We start from the raw sequence: 26,023 nt of genomic DNA on the forward strand, positions 1-26,023 counted from the left end.
CTGTTCCTATGAAGTTAATTCAACTTTTTAATTTATTCAAAAGCTTGATTGATCCAACTCGAACGCAGTAATATGGTCACGAACAAACTGGTGAACATTAATACATTTCTTCTCTGTTCGTAGCAACTGACGATAATGTTGGCTGGCGGCTCTCGTATCTCGCACCACCTGCGAGAGTGCGACCCGCGCCTGGGATTAGGGTTGGGGTTTTACAGCGCCAGAGTCGTTGAGCTCTCTTGCGCGTGCCCTCCCAAGCCTTCCTCTACACCCGTTCTCGCTGCGACTCACCACCACCACCATCGTCGATTGCGGCGCACAACTTCTTCTTCTTCTTATAGCATTCACTCCAAGTCGCCTGGAGACTTTTCTGCATTTTCCGATTGCTTTAGGTTCGTTTCTATTCTCTCTGTTTCTAGTATTGCTTGAAATTTTGATGTTCGCGCCTCTGTTTTAGTGGCTGAGAAAATGCGGCACAAGGGAAGAAGAGTAATTTTTGGTTTGTGTGAGACATGAAAATGACGGCTTAATTATACAATTCCATTGCTTCCTGATTGATTTAGGTGCTGTTCTAACTTCTATTCGATTTTGTTTTTATTGGTTCCACTATTGCTTTGTCCTCTTTTTGGTTGCTAAGAAAACGTGGAGTGAAATTAATTCAGATTTATACATCAGTACACATTTATATATGGTTGTCACTCATGCAAGATGCAATTGGGCCTTCAATGTTAAAGCTTTTAGGAGTCTTATGGAGTGGTGTACAAGTATCTGGAGAAATTATTAACAATTTTTGACTGTCGAAACTACTTGAAAGGATCTAATGCTGAAATTGTTAAGTAATTCCCTATTCATAAACACATGATGGGAGATATTCTAGGGACTCGATAAGACTGCTCGAAACATAGAATTTTGTAGGGGCTTGAAAACAGTCAATTGTTGGGCACTAGATTTAGGTCTCTTAAGTATCTGTTAGGGCAAAAATATCCTTTCGCCGACTTCAACTAATTACTTGTTGATCTTTAAATGTTCAAACAAAATGTTGCAAATAAAAACAGGTATTTTTTATGGTCTGCTTTCTCATTAGAATCATATAGTTTGGCTAATATGTGGAGTCCACATAAATTGAGCTAAAAGCAATTGAAAGAAGAGAATTTTCATATCAGACACAAATAATGATGTCTTACGATTCTGTAACTACACTTTAAAGTATTTGCAGAACAGAAGATCCCTCTTTGGTTGTTGAAAAGGTTGTAATGTAAAATCATTACACCATAAATTTATCCATGCATATATGTATATATATTGCTTCTTGTACTTATCAAAAAAAAAAAAAATGTATATATATTGCTTCTCATGTTTTTTCAAGAATCTGATTTGCTTCTCTTTTTGCAAAGCCAACGAGAAGAGGATCATGAGCTTCCATCAGAAGGATTGTCTCCAGTGGCAGGTTTCTTTCATCCTCTTTTATCCGTTCTCCTGTATTTATATCCATATATATAACAAATGTTTTTAATTATTTAATACTGCAAATGAAAAAGCAATCGTGCTTTAGAGCTTTCTTTTTTTCTTTTTGATTTGGCCGAACTCTTTCTCGTTGTTTCTCCATGTGCCTTAATAGTGTTTGCTGACATCAGTAGTATGGTAAATTTATAGTTTATAGTTTTTGTTTTTTGAAATTTTCTCCTGACCGTTAACTAGGTATTGCTTATTTTTCTAGCAATTGAAATATTTTTTTTTAGTAAGTTGTAAGGAAAGGTTTATTAACTCCTAGAATCTCCTATTATTATGGAGTCAAATGCATGTGGATCATTACATTTAGAGCAGTAGGAATGAAAATAATATTTTTTGATAGTTTATATGTGAAAGTTTTATTTACTCCTAAAAGCTATCCCTTTTTAGAATCAAATGCCGATGGATCACCTGTTTTAAACTATAGATTTGCTGAGTATCATCAATAACAGATGATGTGGAGCATTTGGGGTTTCAAATGCATTCAGTGATCCATTAATGCTATTTGAGGCTTTTTTGTTTCATTGACACGAAGAGGCTATGATAATGAAGCACTCAACATTTGAAAAGTGCAGTATAACCAAAAGGAAAAAGTTAACATGTGGTATCTAATAAATTTTCTCAAGATTGATTAAAAATGAGGGGCAATCTCTCTCAGTCTGTCCAAGTAAAAGTGAGTTGAATGCAAAGTTGTTAGTGTTCGATATAGTATGTTAGCAGTCCTCTATATCTCTTTCCATACATACATATATATTCCCAAGAAATATAATCAATGGGTCCGTTATCATTTCTAGGAGGAATAGTAGCATTGGGAAAGTTCGATGCCCTCCATGTTGGTCATAGAGAACTTGCTATAAAAGCAGCCAAGGTTGGGCGTCCATTTCTTTTATCATTTGTTGGAATGGCAGAAGTACTTGGTTGGGAACCTAGGTATGGATATTATTTATCTTTATTATTTGTTTATTGGAAGTCTTCTTTCTCTATGATTTGTGGAGTAGTTGTCAATTGTTTTTGCCCTTGTACTTATTGGAATTTTACTTTTGAGGTATAAAAAAGTTGGCTTTGTATCAGACGAAGTAAAACTGGTAGTTAGTAAAGCTTTTCCTTCGTTATATTCATGCGGTGCTGTACTCAAGGCCAGTTTATGGGTTGAAACATTCCTATTTGCCAGCGGAAAAGGGTTACGAAGTGATCTATATTTGAGATGGTGGTGGATATAACTTTACAACTTTGGGATGTGGTATGGGATAGCTTAAGAGACGAATTATTTGTATCCAAGTAAAGAACGAACAAATGCATTACCAATTCCATTTCATTGGTTTTCTTCATGATCTATATTCAAGAAGATCATGTATCCATTATTGTTTAGGTTGGTTGCTTCTAATTACTGATTTGATCCTTGGGGCTTGCACTTGTACTAAACAGATCCCTTTGGTACCAAAATTATCATGCCGATCCCTGGGTTAACTAACTGTACAAAATGATCTTGCCGTCCATATGGTAGAGGGATACTGTTTTACCAAATTCTGCCAATTTCATGCGCAAGCATCAATAACCTTAAAATAGTTTCAGGATATTTTCTTCTTTTTCTTGGTACTTATTAACATGCTATGTTTAATACACGAAATAGAGTGACTTGTCTTATGGGAAATAGATATGATTTGTCTTTATATTTTGAGGAAAATCATTTCTTTCATTTGCAATGCCCTCTGCCCGTATAAATTCTTCCAAATATTCAAGCTGTGAACTCCAATAACTTAATTGATTTTTTTTTTTAAAAAAAAATTACTTTTGAATAGGGCTCCCATAGTTGCTAAATGTGACCGCAAGCGAGTTCTCTCCTCTTGGTCCTCATACTGTAGTGACATGGCTCCAGCAGAGTTTCAAATTGAATTTTCCAGTGTCCGCCATCTCACTCCCCGACAATTTGTTGAGAAGTTATCAAAAGAGCTTGGAGTACACGGAGTTGTTGCAGGTAAATATAATTGGGAATTCAATTGTTCATTTTATTGCATTATTTATGAGTCAGAAATTCTCTTGATGGGAAATTTTGGCAGGTGAAAATTACCGATTTGGATATAGAGCTGCTGGTGATGCATTAGAGTTGGTGAGGCTGTGTGAGGAGTATGGTATGGAGGCTTGCATAATAAAGTCTGTTATGGACAAGAACGAATATGCCAGGAATTTAAATGCCAATGATTCAAAAGAGAGAGGACAAGTCTCATCCACCCGTGTTCGCCGTGCCCTTGCCGTAGGCGATATGAGGTATGTTTCCGAGCTTTTGGGTCGTAAACATCGTCTTATATTGATGGCAAAGGATAAGGGAGGATTTAGTAGCAACGGAAGTAGAGTTTCAGTCCCAAAGTCGTGTTTGTTAAATCTAGCACCAAAGGAGGGTCTATATGAGAAGTGTTCCATTGTTGTTGGTGAGGAGAAAGTAGTAGCTTGTAAAGTGGTTATTGACATTACACACGTCCATATTGAAATGGACGAGCTAGGTATATGTAACATTGCTGGTAATCAAGACTTGCGGCTCTTACGTATTGAATTTGGTGATTCAGTTTAATACATTTTCTCTCATCTGATTGTCCTTTCCTACTCCTTGACTCACCAGAGTAGATAGGAATATATGAAAAGTGGTGTATAAAGCCAAGCAGAGCAGGTGCTGCTAGTGCCTGAAAGCAATCGTGCCAAATAATGGTATTCTTGGTAGAGAATTTAATTCTCTAAAACAATATTTGTATAGTTGTATTAAGTGGAGCATAAAGCAAGCTTAAGGTGCCTGATAGCTATTTGTGCCAGATGATCATTGATGCTTGTATATGGCCATGGAGTATAGATCTCAACTTCCTGAATCATTCTCACTTCGTACCATAAAGTAGGCTCCCATGGATATGGATGTGAACGTGAGAATCAAATATATTTGTTGAATACGTGTTAGTTTAATAAAGTAAACTATTAGGAAAAAAAAATAAAAATAAATTGTCCTTTTCTTTTAAAATTATATTTATGGGGTCATGTTTTTTAGACAAAACAAAACTCACGAATAATAGTAATATTTTATAATCAGATTCCTTCTTATTGCTTTCTTAAATATTTCCAAATAAAATATACAAAATTTCCTTGTTATTATATCTAAAATATAAAATAATAATTATAATAATATTTTCATTCTCTAAGTTTTCATTATTTTTTGTATTTCCAAACACAATGGAAAGCTTCAAAAGTATGTATATATCCACGAGTAATGATTTTTAACACACTAGCGTGCTTAAACAGTATGCACGCCGGTGTTAAAATATTATAAAATATTATTAAAATAATATTTAAACAGTAAAAAAATAATATAATATAATATTTTAACACCGGCATGCTTACTGTTCAAGCACGCCGGTGTGCTAAAAATCACTACTCTATATCCACTTATCTATTATTGTTGTTTTTTAAAGATATGCATAAATTACGATTTGACTTGGACCAAGAAGTTTTTGATTTGGCTTAAGATTTTTTAGCTGTTCAGATTTAATTTCACTTTTTTTTTTATATATATATAAGACCATTGAAACACCCCATTGGGAAGATAATTAACCTACATAGAGCGGGTATATTATTAAAAAGTTCAAGAAGATTAAGTTTCATATTAATTCTTTTACCATGTGATATTGAACTTAACTAATTTTTTTTTTAAAAAAAAAAAATTAACAACGTATATATAATTACCACTTTCCCTGCCCTTTGCCGTTACGCTAAAAAATAAAAAAGAGGTCACCGTTGACCTCATCCATCCAAAACAGATGACAGAATCTTTATGGGCAGCCACGACTGTCAGGGACTCCATTCCACCGTCCTCTTCCTTTCCATGGAACATTTTATCAGGATATCCTCTTCGAATATTATATGGGATTTTTATTTATCATCATCTTCTAATTCCTTATCAATTTTAAATACAAAGATTTATACAAATTAAATGTAATATATCTGCTGGGGCTAGAGTTCATCTCATTCTTTCATGAGGCGTGCTCCAATATGGTTAGAAGTTGCGTAGACGTAAATATAGCAAATGTTTTAAAGATAACGTTGTTGGGATTTGAAGCCGCACAACAAAAGCAAATTACAAACAAATATTAACACCAACAAAAAACCATAATCTCTTTCCGTGACAATCTCCAATTACCAATATATATAGGAGGAGGAGAGGAGGGGCAAATCTGTTTCCTTCATTCGTTCGTTGTTTGTTCAACAAGAATACACGAGAGCAAAACCTTTCGTCTTTTCTATCTCAGATTCTCAGGTCAGTTCCTCCTCTCTCTGTGTAATTTCTTCCCGTTTATTTACTATTTGCTTTTCTCTACCTCCTCTCTCAGTTGAGTATCTAACTTTCTGTTGTCAATGGCGTGCGTTTTTCTATTCTATTAATTTGTACTGAATTTGATATACCCGTTGTTTGCATTAACGATTTCTGCCATTCTTTGCCGACCTTTTTCAATTCCATTATCTTTTTGTTTCAAATTGAAAGATTTTTATTCAACATTCTAGGGTTTCCGGTTCAATTAATTCCCTACCGTACCGTTCTAATTTTGAAAAAAAAAAAAAAAAAAAAAATTCTTTTAAAATAACAGGATTGTGGACTTGAATTCCCAGCTTATTGTGATTCAAAATTATCCCCAAAAAATGACCAAAAAAAAAAAAAAAGGCAAAATGAATTATGTGCTCGATGACCGTGTTCCGGTTCAAATCGTTTTCCTATCGGAGACGGAAACGGAGATAGGGGCAAAAGGATTCAATCTGAGCGTTCAAGTCTGATTCGAAGTTCGTTGCCTTACGTAACCGTCTCGGTTATATTCGTTTTCCTGTCCTACCAGGACACAGAGACGGGAACGGATACGGATGCGTGTGGGCGGGATTCGGGTCTTCTTCATAAACGTGTCGCAAAGTTTTTTGTTCGGTAGGGACAAAACAGTCTTTTCATCTCCTCTCCTAACTTAGCGGAGTATAAATCGGTCATCGCTGTCGTGTCCCTACAGAAAATGACCCGAAAAGAGAAGAGTTGATTCAACACATTAAGGTTAAGCAGAACTCACCAATACGTGGCGTCCTTTGATTGGCTTCTTTTACCGGCAGGCTTAGTTGGACGCAGTTTAAGCACATGTTTTTTTTTTGTTAATTCCTTTTTCTTAGTTATTTGATTAATTTCATCGAATATTGTATATTTGTATTAATAAGACTTTCTTGCAGTTGCAGGTACGCGGTTGTGAAGAAGGGATTTTGACCCAAAAAGGAAAAGTTTCTTGGTCCGGTGTACAGGGAGAATCGGGCTGTCAAGAACATTTGGCAGCCCGATTATTTTGAATAAATCCAAACACCCAGGTAAGAATATTATATAATGTTAAACGAATATGCCCCGCTTTTGCGATATTCTTGCGTTGCTCTTAGTCGAATATACTAGCTGCTAGATTCTTGTTTGTTTTCCTTTGTGTGTTGCCGACTCTTTCTGATTCAAATCTGATACATTGGTTATTATTTTGTTCATCATTATATTCGAACTCGTCCTTAATACTCCAACTCCAACTAATTTGGGCAGGTGGTTCTCATTCTGATTTTGGGCGGCTGTCTGGCTTTGGTTATGTGTGAGGTTTGGTTGGTCTTGGTATGAGAGATTTTGAGTTGTGTTTCCAATATGGGTTCCTTGTCGGGAGTCCTTCAACGGCCTCTGGTTGCGGCGGCTGCCGTTGCTGCAGCTTCTTTTTCTGCTGATCTTTCTGATAAACTGCCATTTCGTAGATCCTCTGATACTTGTTCTACATCAGATTTAGTGAGTTCGACGCCTTGCAATTCCTTGCAAGAATCAAAGCTATCATGGGTTTCTCATATCTCGGTTTCTAAGCTTTCCAACCTGCCGTTTGTGACTAGAATTCGGGCGCCTGTTCCTAATGTTAACTTCCGGGTTCCTGGTTTAGGCCGGGATTTTGTTCCCAACTTGGTCTACTCTTCTGTTGCTTCTTCTCCGCTACTTCTTAATTTGTACCAGTCTGCAGATTTGGCAAAATCTCCAAACCCAACTGCATATGGGCAGAGTATATCTACCTCGCCCTCTGAGGTTATGTATAGATGGCATTTACCGGAGCCAGATGCCATAGATGTTTCCGGTACTTCTGATTGTTCATCGGCAAAGTCAAGAACAGTGGTGGTTTTGCTTGGATGGTTGGGAGCAAAGCAGAAACATCTTAATAGATATGCAGAATGGTATGCTTCGAGGGGGTTTCATGCCATTACTTTTACTTTTCCAATGGCTGAGATTCTCAGTTACCAGTTTGGTGGGAAAGCTGAAGAGCATATAGAGTTGCTTGTGGACCATTTGGCTGATTGGTTGGAAGAGGAGCATGGAAAGAACCTGGTGTTTCACACCTTCAGCAACACCGGATGGTTAACGTGAGTATTCCCTCTCGAACATACACCACAGTTTTCTTATTTTTCCACTCAATGGATTCATTTTGCTTGATTTTTGTTTGGATTTACCTTGTAAACAGGTATGGCGTCATTTTGGAGAAGTTTCAGAAACAGGATCCTTCTTTAATTGGAAGGATTAGGGGTTGCATTGTAGATTCTGCACCGGTTGCAGCACCTGATCCGCAGGTAACTGGTACTCTCCATTGTATGACAGGTTCTTGTTCACATGATCAATCAAACATTCAAATCTGGGGGAGGAGTAGATTTTGTCCCTAGAATCCCTTTGTGTGGCAATCATAGCCTTTTGTGTACTATTAAGAATGTGTGGCCATGCTTTTGCACATGACTGTTGCATATATGGACGTTCATTGAAAAGTTAAGCTATAGGCCAGCTGTTTTTACTTTTTGTGTGGCGTTAATTGCAATATATGTCCTATGTCTTGTGCATTGTGTTCTAGGTACAACTGTGTTGGTGTTGATTTTTTTAGAGTTTTGTCGTTGTTGCTTTCAATTGTATATTGTCACTGCCTTTTAATATTGAAAACTGCCCTTTCTTTCATCAATAAGTTGATAGACTGGTATTTGGAATTATCTTTGTTTCTCTTTTTCTGGGGAAAGAGGGCGCTATGGTGTGTGGAGATTATGATTTCTATCTTCCTATTTTCTCATTTAGAGTTTTTGAATGGGTCTATGCGTTCGTGTTTATATTTTGGCAGTCTTGAGTGCCGGACAAATGTGCTGGACAATCCTTATTTAGTCCTCCTTCCATTTCTTCTGTGTAGGTCTGGGCTTCAGGTTTCTCTGCGGCTTTCCTGAAAAAGCGCAGTGTTGCAACAAAGGGAAGTATCAGCTCAAATGAATCGGGCATGGAGGCATTGGTTGGCAGCAATCAAGCCGTGGAACTTAAACCTGCAGTGACTGAAGCAGCTTTGCTAGTAGTTCTTGAGAAGTTCTTTGAGGTGGTTTTGAATCTTCCTAGAGTTAGCAGGTAGTTGTGCTTTGCTAAAATGTCACTTCTCTATCATTACATTTTCTAGGTACAACCTAGTCAAACATGAGGAGACAGGATTATGCAGATTAAATTAAAATTTCTTTTATTATTTTGGAGAGATGAATCACCCTCTAGTAACTCTTTGTTTCATACAAAATGGCTAAGCATTGTATTGAAAATTTGCCCATGCATTATTATTGCATTCATTTTAAGGCTATCTATTTGCAACATAGCTCTTCATAAATAGCTTAGTCAATGTCAGCAGTTTGTTTCACTATCTCTCAACTCATGAAAGCTTTTTATTGCTTGCATCACAGGAGGCTTTCTGATGTATTGAGCATGCTATCATCTAGGCAACCAAGCTGTCCACAGTTATACATCTACAGCTCTTCGGACAGAGTCATTCCGGCAGGTTCGGTGGAATCATTCATAGAGGGGCAGCGGAAGGCTGGGCGTGAGGTCAGGGCCTGCAACTTTGTGTCCACGCCTCATGTTGATCATTTTAGAAATGATCCAAAACTGTATACTCTGCAGCTTACCCAGTTTTTGGAGGATTGTGTGCTTACTTGTTGCAAGCGTTCTCAATAGTCAAGCTCATTGTGTCACTAACCTTGAGACTTCAATATTTTTTTTTTAACCTCAATTTATACTTATTACAGCTCACAACTTATTCATTGACATTGTTGTAGAGGTTGCTGAAAGCAATCGAAACTAGTTTTAGCTTTCTGTTCTTCTTTACAATGTAAAAAACAAATACATCAACAGGTTATATATATATCATTCAATGCTCAGTAGAGTTTATCTGATATAAATAAGTTATATTATATCTCTCATTCAATATGTAAAAAAGTGTTATCTATTCTCGGCCTACAATTTGGTATTGCAACTTTTATTATACATTTTTTACAAACCGAAATAACAGGACGCTTGATACTTCTACTAAAATGTAAATTGTCACGTAACAATTTAATTGTCTGAGTAAGTTTGCAAGAAAGTTGTAGTAAAAGATGTGTAGTATTTCAATCATTTTTCTAATATTTGGTGTAAGTGGAAATCAAAGTTCCAAAAGCAGCGGTAGTTTTAGGGTGTGTTTGGGATTGTGATTTCGTAAGATTTTAAAAGATATCATAAAACGTAAATCTGTAATTTTTATAAGCAAGTTATGAGTGTTTATTTTAAAAAAAAAAAAACGAATTTAAACAAAAATTACACCTTTGCGATTTTAAAAAATAGCAATTTCAAAAATATAATTTTTAAAAACATAATTTTTAAAATTATAATTATTAAAATCATAATCCCAAACTAACCCTAATTTTCTACGGTCTTGAAGATCAAGGGTTTCATTCAGTCAACGAGGAATTCACCAAGGCTTTGACTTTTTATTTATTTATTTTTTAAGCTTTGCAAAAGACTTCTTGTGGTGACAAAGAAAATGATGTGATATGGATTATGGAAAATGGAATCATGAGTAGGGAACCCACCAGTCCACCAACAACAATGATGGAATGATAGAGACCCACCACCCTTCTAGACGAAACCACGAGAATGCCCCCGGAACAAACAGCTCACAACACACCCACCGGCCACCGTGGACATTTAAGTAACTTCACCATCCAAAGAACGCTATTTGTATTCCATCCCACCATCTTGGACCAACCAATTAAGAAACCTTAATCCTAATCTCCCCCGAAAATTGGGGTTTAGGGATTAGGGATTAGGGGCGCTGCAAGCCATGGCGTGGAGCGTTTGCATCAACGAAATCCTGACGGACGACGAGCTGCGAGCGATTCTGGGGAGGCTGGGGAGCGATAAGGACAAGGAGGCGTTCGGTCTGGTCTGCAAGAAATGGCTGTACCTGCAGAGCACCGAGAGGAAGAAGCTGGCAGCGCGTGCCGGGCCCCACATGCTCCGCAAGATGGCTGCCAGGTTCTCCAGGGTCGTGGAGCTCGACCTCTCTCAGTCGGTTTCCAGGTCATTTTATCCTGGGGTTACCGACTCCGATCTCCGCGTTATTGCCGATGGGTTTAGGTGCCTCAGAGTGCTCTATTTGCAGAATTGCAAGGGTAGGCTTTCTGTCCGTTTCCGGGGATTTTTTTTTTTTTACTTAGAAATAAAAGGGTATGGAACTTGTATGGTATATGTAATTGTGCTTTTGTGCTTGATTTGCAGAGTTGGAATGGTAATTTTGATGGTTTTTGTTGTTTTTGAGTTTAGTGGATTTTCGGAATTTTAGTGGTTAGTTGGGTTTGGTTTGTTTGATTAATTTCGAGTTTTTATTTGCATGAGAACAAAAGGGTCTGGAACTTATAGCGGAGATCTCCTAGATCTACTTGTTAACTTTGCGGAACTTAATTGGACATTTCAGTTTGTTTGGTAGGCTTTGGTTGTTCGAGATTGGTGAATTTGTGGAATTGAAATGGGTATTTCATTTTGTTTGATGGGTATTGATTTGTTCTGGGTAAATCTTTGCTTTAATTCAATAAAGAAGTGTGGAATTTAGCTTTAAGAGGTATTTATGAGTGCTGAATTTGCAGAATTGTGTGAGTAATTTTTCTGGGATTCAATTGTTTGGGAGTAGTAAATTTGTGGAAATGGAATGGGTATTTTGTTTGTTATTTCAATAAATTTTGTGATTGATATGCATAAAATGCTGTCCTGTTTGATTTCTAAAAGAAGAGATCAGTCCCTTGAAATTAAGAATATTGTCTTGTCTGTCAATGGAGTTGTAGAGAATTTCACGTCATATTAATTGATTTTAAGAATATGAATGCTCATGCGGTTTGATCGTGGGTTGAAGATATGGTTTGGTGATTTTTATTGCTGATGAAAAAGCTCATCGTAGCTTATATGAATTCCCAGTTTTGATGTTCGATTGTTCTTGAATATCCTGCCATTTTTATCTTGGATTATATCCTTTGTTTTTTCTTTGAATAATTCAATTGATGAAATGGTTCATTCACTGTTGACCTATAGGCTTATTTCTTTGTTATCAGGGTTTCCTTTGTTATTGTTCTTTGCAGGAATTACTGATGCTGGCATGGTTGAAATTGGACGCGGTCTTTCTTCCCTACAATGCTTGGATGTATCCTATTGCAGGAAGTTAACTGACAAGGGATTGTCAGCTGTTGCTGAGGGCTGTTGTGACCTACGAAACCTACATCTTGCTGGCTGCAGATTTGTTACAGACAAATTATTACATGCTCTTTCCAAAAACTGTCATAATCTGGAAGAGTTGGGGCTGCAGGGATGCACCAATATAACCGATTCTGGACTCACAGCTCTTGTAAATGGGTGTCGACGGATCAAATTTTTGGACATCAATAAATGCAGCAATGTTGGAGATAGTGGGGTTTCAAGTGTTTCCGAGGCTTGCTCTTCTCTTAAGACGCTTAAGTTGTTGGATTGCTACAGAATTGGGGATGAGTCTATATTGTCCTTGGCAAGATTCTGCAAAAATCTTGAGACTCTAATTGTAGGTGGCTGCCGAGACATCTCTGATGAGTCTTTAAAATCACTTGCTGCTGCTTGTAAAAATAGTCTGAAGAACTTGCGGATGGATTGGTGTTTAAATGTGTCTGATTCTTCATTGAGATGCATCCTCAGTCAGTGCAGAAACCTAGAGGCTCTCGACATCGGGTGCTGTGAGGAGGTGACAGATGCTGCTTTTGAGGGTTTAGGCACTAGAGAAATTGAGTCGGGTTTGAAGGTTTTGAAGGTTAGTAACTGTCCAAAGATTACAGTGGCCGGAGTAGGTGTGCTTTTGGACAAATGCAACTCTCTGGAATATCTGGATGTGAGGTCATGCCCACATATTACGAAGGCGGGTTGTGATGGGGCTGGATTGCAATTTCCTGCATGCTGTAAAGTGAACTTTGCAGGGAGTTTATCTGAACCTGATGTTTTGGTTTAGGAGCCTTCATTTGAACAGTTTGGCATCCTGGAAAAATTCTTCCCTTTAAAGCTCTCACACAGCAACCACTGCTTCTGAAAGCTTGACGGGTTACTGCAACTGGTGAAGGGTTAATCCTACAATTATTCCTGCTCATCTCCCTCAGATTTTACATGTATGTGTTGCGTGTACATTGTCTTCTTCCCCGCCTCTTCTTTGAACTATGAAATAATGTAGTAATTTGTTCCCTGGCCAGGATTGGATATTGGCCTAATAATATAATTATGAGCTGTTGCAAACAATTATCTCATTTCATGTCCAACCGGAACAGAGGAACTCTGTAGATTAGGATGCATGAGAGGATTTCGAAGATGGCTGATTGTGTTTAACAAAAATAGCTTGCTTTGTAGAGCTAATCTTGGAATTGGAAGGCTTGGTTTGTTAAATAGATTAGTTTAGAAATGTAAAATAATGGTTATTAAAATACTTTTACGTCTCCATGGTGATTACTAATGGTAATATCATCACGTCAAAATGCAAAAGAAGCATATACGTTAGTACGTTACTGGTGGTTTTTATGAACGATCCGTAAAATTACTCCATTATTAGAGCAGCAGAGTTTACTGGTTTTGGAACCTAGATACTAAATGTTATGTAATCGGTGGTACATTTGATCTAACGGTTGATATTAAGTAATCGTTACTAACAATTATAATCTAACAGTAATTATAATAACCAATAATTATAAGATTGATTTGATGGTCAAGATTAATCAGAATTGGTGGGGGCAAATAAGTACTTCTCAAGGAAAACGACCTATAACGCATCTTTAAGAGCATTCATTTTTCTGTTTCAAGCTTTTGTACTAACAAAATAGTTTGTGAGTGGTCTACGGTTCATCCGTAAGAATAAAGGCACTTGACATACAAGATGGTGTGTTGGGTTGCTTTGAGACAAGGTTTTGTAGAAAGCTCCAAGTCTTCTTTTGAGTGATTTTTCAAGAATTAGGGGAAAGGTGGTTTGGGAACTTTGAATTAGTCCATTCAGTTTTTTTTTTTTTTTTTTAATAAAAAAAAAAAGAAAAGAAAAGTTGAACTTGGCTCTTCTATTTTACTATATTTTGATGGTAAATGACTCTTCTGCTCATAAATATCATGAAACTGTTATGGATTTTATGCTTAATTTGAAAATGGATTTCTCTTGTTTTGAAGAAGAGAAAAAGAAGGCAGGAAACTATTCCGTTTGAGTGGGATGCTAATTGCTCAAAAGCAAGTCATCTTACTAACCTTTTCTACGTACTGGGATCTAAAAGATTATACAAAATATGAGAGGAAGTTGTGTGAAGTGTTGTTAAAAATAGCTTTATGAGGTGGCATCTTTACTTTCTGATGCCAACCCTCTTTTAATAGTAATGAAAAATTGCAAAAGAAAGAAATGTTTTCTTATATGGAGACATGATCTATTTGCCAAAAGGTGGAATACTAGCCTTTTCTAAATTGTGGGAAGTTGAATGGGCCTTTAGTTTTTGTTGGAAGTAATCTCATGAAGTGAAGTTCTTGGAAATTGCCTCAATATATGGATGATACATTTACCAACTTCCATGAGCTTATGTATGTTATCATGATGACTGGTGGGAGCTCATAATTTCAAAGCTAGAGGAATTGGAAATACCTTATAAGCATTGGTGGCATGCTAAGGAGTTTAATGGAGACACAACTATGAAGCATGATGAACAGGCCTAGATATACAGCAGGAATCATGTAGAATAAGAGAACATGATAGAGAGAGTTTGTTTAAATTGTAAGAACCCTTACTAATTCCGACCATTATGTCAGAAGAGTTGATTGACTAGTGGCATGCTCATAATTTTAGGCTAATTTCCTAGATATGTTCATCCCTGCTCCAACAACTTCCTCAATACAGGATCAACCTTCACTATTCTATAAACATCTGCAATTATGGTGGACTCCTAACAATAAGTTCGATTCTCATTCTAGGAGCCTCCTGATCTAGACTGATGAAGCTTTTTGCTCAGATTTGAACCTTCTGCTGGTACATGATGCCCCATGTATGCTGCATTGGTACTAAAGTAGGAAATTTATGTGCTGATACAAAAAGGTAGCTGGATTATGATGCCTCTATCCACTTGCTTTGGTCATGTTAATCCATTTTGCAAATTCTTGAGTTCTGTTCAGCATTAAATCCTTCCCATATTAGTGGTTCTGTTTTTAAATGTTTCCCACATTGATATAGACAATGATCCCATTGTATGTGCAGAGGTTAACCACCTGGTTTCTGCATTTTTCTTGGCCCAAATAATTCTCCTGAGCTTTCTAGTGGAAGACAAGTGTCCAAAAATAAGTTTTGGAGCTGATCTATTTCTTGAGAACTTCTTTTTGTGGCCACTTTTTTATGTATCCTGCTCATGGTTCCCTCCAAAAGATAAATTGTTGACTATCAGTGTTTTTCTATTTAGTAGTAGCCTCACTGTGGTTGTTCATTTTGACTCTTTAGATGCTATCGCTACTAGCTTTTAGTCGTTTTACTCTGCAACTATCCCACAAATTAATTCATACAGTTATGAGCATGTTTCACATGGCAGATAGTAAAGAAGGTTCAACAATTCAGAGTAGGTAATGCTTTGGTTCGATACAAAATTCATTTTCTTTTGCATATTGTTTTCTGTATGAGTAGACAACATTGGTTGAAGAATCAAAAACCATCTTCTCATTAAGTAATTATATACAATGTCTTTAACTTCCTTCACATCTGCCTAATTCATGTAATACATTAACTGAAAAAACAGGGAGAAATAGTTGTTTTTAAGGCACATTCGAGTGACTTGTATTATTTCTAAGCATGAGAGATTGCCTGCTGAATAGATTTCAAAGCTTTCTGATAATTTAGGAAACCCATGAACCAGAAGTCAAAATCATCCACAGTTAATATTTCTATGTACTTCTGCGATGGCTTCTTTACATTCTCACTTTGATTGACTCTCTTTATCTTGTTAAGCGGAATAATAACCTGCACAAAATAGAAGGCACTTAAGATATTAGCAATCATGGAGAGAGACAGAGACAGAGAAATTAAATACATATCACCATGTGATTTACCTTGTAATGGGCTCTAAACATTTCTCCTTTTGGAGAAGAAATTTTGATTGATCTCTCACTGCAAAAGGCAACCTTGTCGGCGGAGATAAAGAGGAGACCTGCTATAGGACCAGCTGTGGTTGATATATAACATTGGGAGGCCTTCAACAGTTTTTCTCCTTCTCTAACACTAAATAATTGTCTGAATATTTTATCCATTCCACCTACTTGAAGAACTCTAGCTCCCAAGCTCAACTTTCCCTTCACAGTTTCACTGATCTTGGGCCCCAGTCTCACTGCAATTCATAACACTTAAAAGTTAAACTTCTTTTCATCTATAGGTGTTTTTGGTTGTTGAAACATGGAGAGGAAATAGCAATGTTTGGATCTTATAACTGCATAGTTATCATTCAATTGTAAAAGGTTTCATCAACTTAATCTTCTCTCTTTTCCTTTTATCTTAATGCAAACTAAACAAAAATTATTGATGGAAGTGGAAGAAAATAACCATGGATTATGGAAGGCAATGAAATACTTACCATGCTCTCGAACTCCATGTGCTAAATTGTCTGCTTTCTTTACAAATTTATTCATCATACTAAGCACAGTATATGTTCTACCTGCAATATGAAAAAGACCATTTCATTACTAGAACACCTTCATTGAGAGAGAGAGAGAGAGAGAGAGAGAGAGACTCTTACTTTGTTTTGGTGTAGAAGAAGGCTGATTTGCAGGAGAGGGAATATGGTATTGGCTAGCAGGCACCACCGAGTATTCTTTTGATGAACCCTCAACCGGCTGTGCTGCAGAGCCGATAGGAATCCCAATAACAGGTTTTGGAATTGGGTTTTCCATGTTGAAGAAATGATAATAAAAAAAAAGAATCACTTCTTCTGTTTGTCTTCTGCAACAACTTCTGCAGAATGTTCACCACTGTCTGAGATGAAGCAAGAGATAGCTTACCCAGGTTGATCAAACCTTGCATCCCGGAAATGTATTTAAAGGCTTAGTTATGGTAGAAGATTCTTACTTTTTGTTGCATGGCTCATCAATGGCTCATCACGCATTAAAGGCACAGACATGGACTCTTAAAAGATTAATAATTTCTGAAAAAAAATAATAATAATATATTAAGTATATGATGCTTTGGTTGCTTTAATAGCCAGAAATTGTTAAAAAAAGTCCAAGTCATGTGTCATGTTCTTCCTAGTATGAGGTGCATTTTTTTTTTTTTTTTTTCTAATAATGTCGTCTATTTTTATACAAGATTTAATAGGAATAAAGTAGTTCACACCATAAAATCAGGATCCTATTCCAAAATATTTGGACGCGGTTAGAATTAGATTCTTGGACTTTTTAACATTAATTAATATTATAGCTAGTATATATAGGATGAACTTGATAGATCACAGCTCTTTGGTATATAATTCTAACCATGAAATTGAAAATTTTGTATGTCCTATTTCCGGTGTTTGCATAACATAATGAGTTGGCTTGGTTTGAGTTTTTGATTTTCATTGTTATAAGATTAAGGATGTTTTCTTGTAACACAAATAACACTTTCTAGCGGTGGTGGACGTTGGCCCGTATGGCGAAATCACACCAAAATTCTTGTGTTCCTTTTTATTTTTCTTCGGTTCCGCCGTTCTCTTACGTTTTAAGTTTATTATAAACTTCTACATTCATAATGGATAATGTATGTATTGGAATAAGAAAAAGGTTGCCCCTCGAATTGAAATGATACTTTTAGGGAGATAACATTCCATTTCATATGCATAAACTAGCCAATTAATCCTAGGTTTCAAGTATTGACCAGGTCTTGGAAACTTTACAGAGAAGGACAGAAATAATCTTACATCTTATTTACAAATTATCTAATTGCATGGATTTGTTTTCTGCCATTTTATATATATATATATATATATATATATATATATATAAGAAGATGACAGCCTAGCGCATATGGATCCATGGAAGTATAAAATAAAAAAATAAATATATTGTGACTGTGAGAAGGTGTGGAATTCAAGCTTTATGAGATGGCATATTAACTTTACGATGCTAATCTCATTTATTGTATCTTGTAGAGGGATTAAGGGCATTGGTTATAGTATCTTCTTGGCCATAGAATTGAGAAGAACTTTATATCCTGACCCATTTTCTTAAGGGGGAAGAAAAAGAAAAAGAAAAAGAAAAATAAAGAGTTCCACGTGTGCAAATCTTTTGTGTGATCTTTGTATCTTTCAGGCTGAGGTGTGAATGAATCGGCAGTAGGCCATGGCCATTAAGGCGTATTTACTTGTTTGACAAATAAAAAAAGAAAAATTAAATGAAAAATAGTAGTAGGTTGGAATTTGGAGGGTGGTGGAAACAAATAGGAGAGTCCGGTGGGGTGTCGTGTTTATGTGAAAGGGATTTGCCACATCGTATCCACATCACCCTGTTTCCCCTTCCCCATCAACCATTCAATTCCCTCAAGTCCTAAATCTGCTGATTTGGCGGCAAACGTGTCGCCAAAGCTTTCACATTCACCTAGTCAATAATTTGCAACTAAAGATATTGACAATGAAGTCATAATATGAAAAAGTAAATTATATATATATATATATATATATATATATATATATATATATTCAAATTGGTCTAGGAGTCTTTAGACCAAAACTCAAAAAAAAAAAAGTATTTGTCGAAATTTCAAATAAAACCCTAAAAATTCATTTATCCCAAAAATCTGTATCAAACATCCTTGTGTTTTGTCTCATTCTGACTTTAAAAGAACATCTATTTTTTAGGTCAGTTTCAATTCAAGACCTCCATTAGTATTTTAAGGCCCAACTCAAACCACGAAGGCCCAACTAGTGAGAAGTGCTTTTAAAGTTATGCTTCGTTTATTTCGCCATAAAATGATTTTCGGAAAAATATTTTTCGTATTTTCGGGTGTTGTGCGACGTAAAATAGTAGTTAATGAAAAATATTTTACCTTTGACCAAAAGTTCTTTAATTTTCGGAAAATGATTTACATTTTTAAAAACTATAAATCATTTTCCGAGTTTGAGCATCTCATTCTCAAATCAACGAACCTTGTCAAGACTCGCCCAGGACCCCACCAAGTCTTGACCGAGACCCAATCGGACCTGCCCAAGACCCCATCGAGACTCGTTTGGGACCTGATCGGACCTGCTTGGGACCCACCATGAGTTGCCCAGGACCCGACCAGACTTGCTCGAAACCTTACCGAGAACTGCCCAGGACCTACCTGGGACTTGACCGATACCCAACTGGACCTGTTTGGGACCTCGCCGATGCCCAACCAGGACATGATCGGGACTTGAGCTAGACCCAACCAGACATGACCGAGACTTGAGCTTGACCCAACCAAACATGCCTGGGGCCTCGCCAAGACTCACCTAGGACCTGCCTTGGACCTTGCTGGGACTTGACCATGATCCCACCGGGACTTGCCCGAGACCTGTCTAGGACTTGCCCTGGACCACGCTCGAACTCACCGAGGACCCGCCGAGACCTAATGTCGAAAAATATTTTTGGTGGAAAACATTTTTCGGTATTTGGCACGTAGGCATGGTCCTGGTTGGATCCCCAACATCGAATAGTATTTGGTGTGTACAAAAAATCATATTAAACTCTAAATTACGAAAATGTCCTTGTTGGGTCTTGGGCAGGGTCCTAATAGGGTTTAGACGGGTCCCTGTGGGACTCGGTTAGGATACCTCTAAGACTTGTTCGGAACATTTTCGTAATTTAGAGTTTAATATATATATATATATAATATTGTGATTTTCCGTAAGTGCCAAACACCATAAAATATTTTTCAAGAAAGTATTTTACATCAAAACAAATAGAGCCTTATATTCTAAAGGGATCCTTTGGTGGAGGGAATGGCCGCTATTGGCTATAGTCTATAGACCTCTCTCGTCTTCTAAAAAATTTATTTATTATAAAATATAAATAGTCAAGTCTATATATTTGAGCCAAGATATTTAGGCTTCGCCCTTGATTTTATTATAACAAAAATAATTATACCTAAACCTTAAACAACTCAAATTTATCCTAAAGCTACAACTCAAATCCGTCATTAAAAGAATTAGGCACGAGCAATAGTCATGAAAGAGTTCTTAACTCAAGTAAAAGTATTAAAGTAAAAGTTAAAGCATCTCAACTACAATAGAATGTCGGATTTTATTATTATTATTATTATTTTGATATGTCCACACAAGGGAAGGGGGAGGGGGATTCGAACTAGTGACCTTCGCTTCATGAGGCGTGGTCCATTGCCGATTGAGCTACCCCTTGGGGACATGTCGGATTTTATTTTGATAGGCGTTTGAGTTAAAAATTGAAATATACTAAGAAATATTTTTTTTTCTTTTCTTTTGTTTTTTTGTTAATACGAATGAATACTAGTTTTATTTTATTTTATTTTTATATTAATTTAAGCTTCAATATTAATCCAGTCTTAAAAGGCTTACCTCCTAACAAAGCTTAGTTGATGGGATAAAACATCATTGAAAATGGCTTTTGGATAAATCAAGATGGTGTGCATACATATAGATAGTCACAATCTGATGTCGATCTGTGGATGTCTACAAATTACTCTAATTTTCTCTTCGATGATTTTGTTCCCGATCGGTGGATGTTTACGAATCGCTCTAATTTTTTCATCGAGGATTTTCACCCTAACGGGAACAAAATCAGTTCATTGTATTTTATTCAAAGTATGAAGAAAAGCAAGTAAATTGAGATTACATGAATTTGAGTAAGCAAATTGATGCAACAAACTTGACTATAGATGATAAAGAGCATCAATATGTAAATATAGATATCTTAATTGATAAGGGAAGTATTTCGTCACCTAACCAACTCTCTAATTCCCTTTATTGACAAATCGATTTCGTTAAACTGAAGTTTACGTACATCCCTAAGTATGATGTTCACAAACCATCATATTGGAATGTCCTAATTCGTAATCCTTTACTTACCCCTACCATCACCAACTTCCATTCCTTCCACCATTCCCATGCTTGCAAGCAAGCCCCTGTCGTGTCGAGACCATATATGGCTAGACATTCCACAAAATCCAAGTTCGTTTGACAAGTTAATCTTAATTTGATTAATTTAATTAAATAAGTCAGACTCTTTAACTCTAATTCGTTAATTTTAGGTTTAATTCGTTTCAAGTTTATAAGTCATGTCAAAAATTAACAGTCCTGATGTCGTGTGTTGGGTTTGAGTCATATTGAGACATGAGTATAAAATTATATAGGTTAATCATAATTTGATCCATTTAATTAAATGGTTAAATACCTAATTCCCCTTAGGCCATTTGAGGGGTGGCTGGTAATCCCTTTGACCAAGGGGTGGCCGAGCCACCCCCTGTGGGTCTTGGGGTGGTTTCGGCCACCCCCTTGGCTCCATGGAGGTGGCTCAAAGTGCCAAGGGGGTGGATATCGCCACCCTCAATTTTTTTTTTTGAAAATTTTTTTAATTAAAAAATTAATTACATAATACGTTACGACATTTGATTGGTGCTGACATGACATTCCGTTAAGTTTTGAACGGAATTTTAATGGAGGTACTATCTTCATCTTTATCAAAATTATAAGTACCTCTTGTGATCCAAATAAAATCCTATGGGACAAAAAATAAAGTGCTGAAACCTTAGAAGGAATTAGGTATTTAACCCTTAATTTACTAATTTCGTATAAATTCGTGTCAAAAATTGCAAGTCCTAAGCGAGTAATTCTAGGTGGTCTACTTGTGTCCCACAAAAAATGATGTGGCTATTAAAATCACAATTTGATCAAAATTAATAATAATAAATTACAAACTCAATGGTAATTTTAATAGCACATCATTATTAGTAAAATATAAGTAAGCACCTAGAATTACTCGTTTGAAGCAAGCCGAGAGCGCACCATTTTATCTAATTCATACAAATGAAGGGCTAGGAAGCATCCGAGACGCAGCCAAATTCAGACAATGGATGGAAAGATTACAGACAAGGTACTAGAAAAGCATTTGGAGTCTAGTTCTTTATTGTCATCTATCAATTTTGTTACAGAATACATACGTTCCAGTTCACTACATGTTTTTTAGCTGAATTAATAATTAATAAATCTAATTCATATAATCTCAAAATAGAGTGAAGGCCAATCAAGAGTTTTCTTTGCACTCTTTTTTCTCTCTTTTTTATTTTTTATTTTTATTTGAATACAATGAAGATCATAAATCCACTTTCATTCCTTTATCATTACAATTAATCAAGGATTGGCAAAAACACAAGGTTTAATTATGTAGCACATAGGAAAGTATGCAATTCTCAGGAAGCTCGATCCATATTACATTAATATCAAATCACTTGACCAATGGCACAACCTTAACATTATATTCATATATATATATAATGTTGCCATCAAAATGGAAAATACTTTTTACAATAAAAGGGAGACATAATAATTAAAGATGATGAAAATGATAGGTGTTTTCATGGCAAATCTAAACTCTAAGCAAATACACGCTGAGTTCAGGACCTCCAGCACCCTCAGGATTCTTCATGTAGAAGGCCTCCGAGTCTTTAGACCCCACAACTCGCTCGAACTTTGCTCTCATATACATCAACTCGCCTTCGGACTCACCTTCATTCCCATTCCCTGGCAAAACGCCAGCACCCATTGAAATGGGCTCTACGGCTTTCAACACCTTCCAATCCTCGGGCCCGCACTCCCGCCGCATGGCAAACCCGCATTTCTTGCCGTTGCAGTAAGTCCTCCACAGCGGCTCCTCCAGCAACTTCTTCCCCTTCTTGTCTGTTTGCTTCTCGCACTCCAGGGCTATGCGGACCAGCCCGGAAGCCATTTCTCTGACTAGAACGCTCGTCGGCGTCGCGAGTTCGATGAGAAACGCGGGATTCAGCTTGGCGTCCTCTTGGAATGCGATATGGACGTGCCCACGCCGATACCCGAAAAGGGTGCCGATTACTCGGGTCCCCAGACCCGACTGATGGTGGGTTCGGATTCGGGTCTTGCTGAAAACCGCAAGAGCCGATCGGAGCTTAGAAACCGACGGCTTCTTCTTCGTGGGTGTAGGCGCGGGGATTGTAAAGTCTGCATCTTTGAAGTCCTGGTCACAGAAATGTGAGGAGGAGCTGAAGGTCAAGATTTCTTCCTCGTCATCGTCATCCTCTGCCTTCTTTTTCCAGTGGAAGTATCTCCTGGAGAAGGAGAAAGAAGAGTCGTGGGGGGTCTTGGCGGTGATGGTCTTCATCTGTGTAAGTAATGAGGAGTGTGGAGACTTGAGAGAAAAGTAAAAGATGAGAAAGAGATTAGATTGTGTTTATAATGTTAAGTGGGAGTGATGGGGGGTGATTTATTCTGTTTTATTCTTTCTTTGTTTCGTAATTTCTACCCTATCTGTCAAGTCAGGGGATTTAGAGTAGTGAAGGGGTGGGGGGACAGAGAGAGGATGCTGCCAAAAAGAAGGTGAGCAGCCCCACCTAACTCTAACAGGAACAAAGAAGTGGGAAGATTGTTAAAAGACAAGAGAAGAAAGGGATGGAAGTAGACAAGAGAGAAGATTTGAAATGGAAATGCAGGAAAATTGTGGAGGCAGAGGAGACAAAAAAGCTTTGCGTTTTTTCTTTAGTATATGTGGGGGGTTGAGCTGAATTACTCATTTTATATATATATATATATATATGGGGAGTGTGGGGTAGGACTTGAGAAGAAGGGATCTGACTTGCATTGGAAACCGTTAAGGGCAGCTGGACAGGTAAAAAACACACCAACAGGCTGCAGGCTGCAGGCTGCTGCCATTTAGGGCCTTCATGCTCCCTCCCTCCTCCACTTTCATGTCATGTACCCGCGAGCCACCATTGGCCTCCTTGGTGCTTTGTGCCCTCTTTGTCTTTTACGGGTCTTTTTGGGTTGAGACTTGAGAGATTTCACACAAGGTTCTGGATTTGATTTGGGCTCTCTTAAGAGCTAAGACTTTCACATAGTCTATATGAAGTTTTTAGGAGTGTTCCCATTGTGATCTTGACTCTCCCTTCCTTTATTTGCCATTAGGTGCGAACTACTAGCTTGAAACTGTAGTAGATTTAATTAATATGAGAAGAAAAAAATATATAAAACTATTTTGTATGAAAAAATAAAAAAAATTATTTTGTAATAATTTTTTATTTAAATTGTAATAAAAGTTATTGGAGTGATGTAAAGAATAAAAATATTAGGAATTAATTTTAAAATGAATAGTACGAGACTTTCTTTTGAGTCTATTGAAAACAGAGCCAATAATTACGTTAAAATTTAAAAAATAATTTTAATTTTATAAGGAAAATCAACAAAGGACATGTTCAAAACTGCCAACCCACCATTTAAAAACACACAAAATGATACTGGGTTTGGCTGGGAGCTAGAAAAGTCTACCCACTGGCGACTGCCCTCATATAGTCACACCATGATTAACCTGCAAAAGAAGAAGAAGATGATGAATGATAATGGCTATAACCATTGAGCCCATAAATTTCTTTGACAAAAGAAATGCTAGATTATAGGGTGAATAGCATATATGATTGTCCAGCAATTAATGTTGAATTTTCGAGGGGTAGTGGATCCCTAGGTCAAGACCTAGTCAGAATAATGTCAAAGCTGGTTGAATTTTTGGGTAACTAGCTAGTTTGGAAACAAAATATTTGAGCTTTATTTTTAATTAAGTATTAATGGGACCGACCCAGGATCACAGATCAACTAACTATGATCCAAAACCAACTACTTTTAAGTAAAACTAAAAGGAGTTAGACGAACCTACTAATCAGTAATCACATTCCTCAAAATGTCTATTATCACCTACGACAAGAAGAAAAACATAAATGCTGTGACCAAACATCATTAGAGAGCTTGAAAATATGAACAGGGATGTCCAAGAGTGGAGATAATCTTCACAGTAATATCAGCATTAACAAACCTTCTCACAACAACTTTAGAATTGCAACCACCAACCAGCAACAAGAGTCAAGAACTGATAATTGCTCATGTTTTCTCACTCTTCTTCTGTTTTGTTTATGAAATTTGTCAAATATTTGAGCGAGTTGTGTTATTTTAGGAATTTGTAAGTTTTACTTGTCTTATTGTTTATGGACATCTCTTAATTTCTTGCTTTATTTTTGTTATTTGGTAAAATCTCGACTCATTTCGTAAAACTAATCGAGCTCAAGTCGAGTTCAAGCACAGATAATTTTTATCGAACCAAGCTCAAACATTCTTTCGTTTCGAGTTGCTTAAGCATACTTTTTTCAGCCGAATTTGAACAGACAATACTCAATTTGATTCAACTCCATTAAGTCCTACCTACACTCTAGATGCAATAATTTGAGCTGTTCACTATTTGAGACCTCAAAGGAAGCAACCGATCACAAGGGGCTCACATTATAAAGGAACCAGATATATGCAATTTCAACAAGAATTCGCGATTGAAAATGAAACATATGCAACTGGGTGATATATATATATATATATATATATATATATATATATATATATATATAAAAGTTAGGCAATGTGTAGAGTCTGTAGACTCTGAGGTGTGAATAATATTTAGGAAAATTTCACTCCTTTTGAAATATTAGTTTTGCAATTATAATTTTGAAGTTTAAAAATTTGTAAGGTTAAAATCTCATGTTTTAGCCTTTTTTTTTTTTTTTTTTTTTTTAATTTCATTACTTCTTTTGTTAAAATGCTAAAAAATGCCCCCCTCCCTTTTTTTTTAAAAAAAAAAACTAAGAAAGAAAGCAAATTGAAAATTTTGGTAACCTACTACATAGTCTTGAATAAGAGCATTCTCAGTAGACTTCTTATAAAGGAGTCTGTTCCCTATGTGTAGAAAATATATCCAAAAATTTGCAAAAAAGTTCCACAGCAAACTCCCTAAATGAGCATCAACCATGAAGATCGCTACAATAGAACCCAAAGTATAGGATTCTACTATTGCAATCCTTATGATTATTAAAATAAAATAAAAAAATGTTTCTCTCTTCTCTACTCTCTCCTCTTACAATTCTCTCTCCTCTCATATATATAATAT

At 36.5% G+C, this 26,023-nt stretch overlaps 5 protein-coding genes across 6 annotated transcripts; 3 read left to right on the forward strand and 2 right to left on the reverse strand.

Annotated features, from left to right (window-relative positions):
• Nucleotides 1–73: 73 nt before the first annotated feature.
• On the forward strand, nt 74–4,097 carry LOC132177825 (Nucleotidylyl transferase superfamily protein). The gene is made up of 5 exons (XM_059590291.2): nt 74–389; nt 1,392–1,444; nt 2,301–2,436; nt 3,306–3,481; nt 3,564–4,097. Exons 1-5 carry the CDS (start codon nt 136–138, stop codon nt 4,070–4,072), a joined length of 1,128 nt encoding a protein of 375 aa, XP_059446274.1. The 5' UTR covers nt 74–135; the 3' UTR covers nt 4,073–4,097.
• A 1,401-nt stretch (nt 4,098–5,498) lies between these two features.
• LOC132178101 (alpha/beta-Hydrolases superfamily protein) lies at nt 5,499–9,670 on the forward strand. Its single transcript, XM_059590556.2, has 6 exons — nt 5,499–5,797; nt 6,742–6,873; nt 7,088–7,935; nt 8,034–8,139; nt 8,736–8,941; nt 9,262–9,670. Exons 3-6 carry the CDS (start codon nt 7,184–7,186, stop codon nt 9,530–9,532), a joined length of 1,335 nt encoding a protein of 444 aa, XP_059446539.2. The 5' UTR covers nt 5,499–5,797; nt 6,742–6,873; nt 7,088–7,183; the 3' UTR covers nt 9,533–9,670.
• Nucleotides 9,671–10,461: 791 nt separating this feature from the next.
• LOC132179895 (RNI-like superfamily protein) lies at nt 10,462–13,138 on the forward strand. Of its 2 annotated transcripts, none has more exons than XM_059592687.2 (2): nt 10,462–11,007; nt 11,938–13,138. In XM_059592687.2, exons 1-2 carry the CDS (start codon nt 10,677–10,679, stop codon nt 12,852–12,854), a joined length of 1,248 nt encoding a protein of 415 aa, XP_059448670.1. In that variant the 5' UTR covers nt 10,462–10,676; the 3' UTR covers nt 12,855–13,138. The 2 variants fall into 2 exon arrangements, with proteins under 2 accessions (XP_059448670.1, XP_059448671.1); XM_059592688.2 differs by having other exon boundaries at nt 10,472–11,007; nt 11,965–13,138.
• A 2,399-nt stretch (nt 13,139–15,537) lies between these two features.
• Nucleotides 15,538–16,876, reverse strand: LOC132179473 (GEM-like protein 4). The gene is made up of 4 exons (XM_059592205.2): nt 16,630–16,876; nt 16,468–16,548; nt 15,950–16,224; nt 15,538–15,860 (listed from the first exon to the last, which is right to left on the reverse strand). Exons 1-4 carry the CDS (start codon nt 16,781–16,783, stop codon nt 15,687–15,689), a joined length of 684 nt encoding a protein of 227 aa, XP_059448188.1. The 5' UTR covers nt 16,784–16,876; the 3' UTR covers nt 15,538–15,686.
• Nucleotides 16,877–22,243: 5,367 nt separating this feature from the next.
• Nucleotides 22,244–23,423, reverse strand: LOC132179281 (MIZU-KUSSEI-like protein (Protein of unknown function, DUF617)). Its single transcript, XM_059591981.2, has one exon. The coding sequence runs from the start codon at nt 23,207–23,209 to the stop codon at nt 22,442–22,444; it is 768 nt and encodes a 255-aa protein (XP_059447964.2). The 5' UTR covers nt 23,210–23,423; the 3' UTR covers nt 22,244–22,441.
• Nucleotides 23,424–26,023: the final 2,600 nt, after the last annotated feature.

This window comes from Corylus avellana, chromosome 4 (assembly GCF_965113065.1).
Source record: "Corylus avellana chromosome 4, dhCorAvel1.hap1.2, whole genome shotgun sequence".
NCBI lineage: Eukaryota > Viridiplantae > Streptophyta > Magnoliopsida > Fagales > Betulaceae > Corylus > Corylus avellana.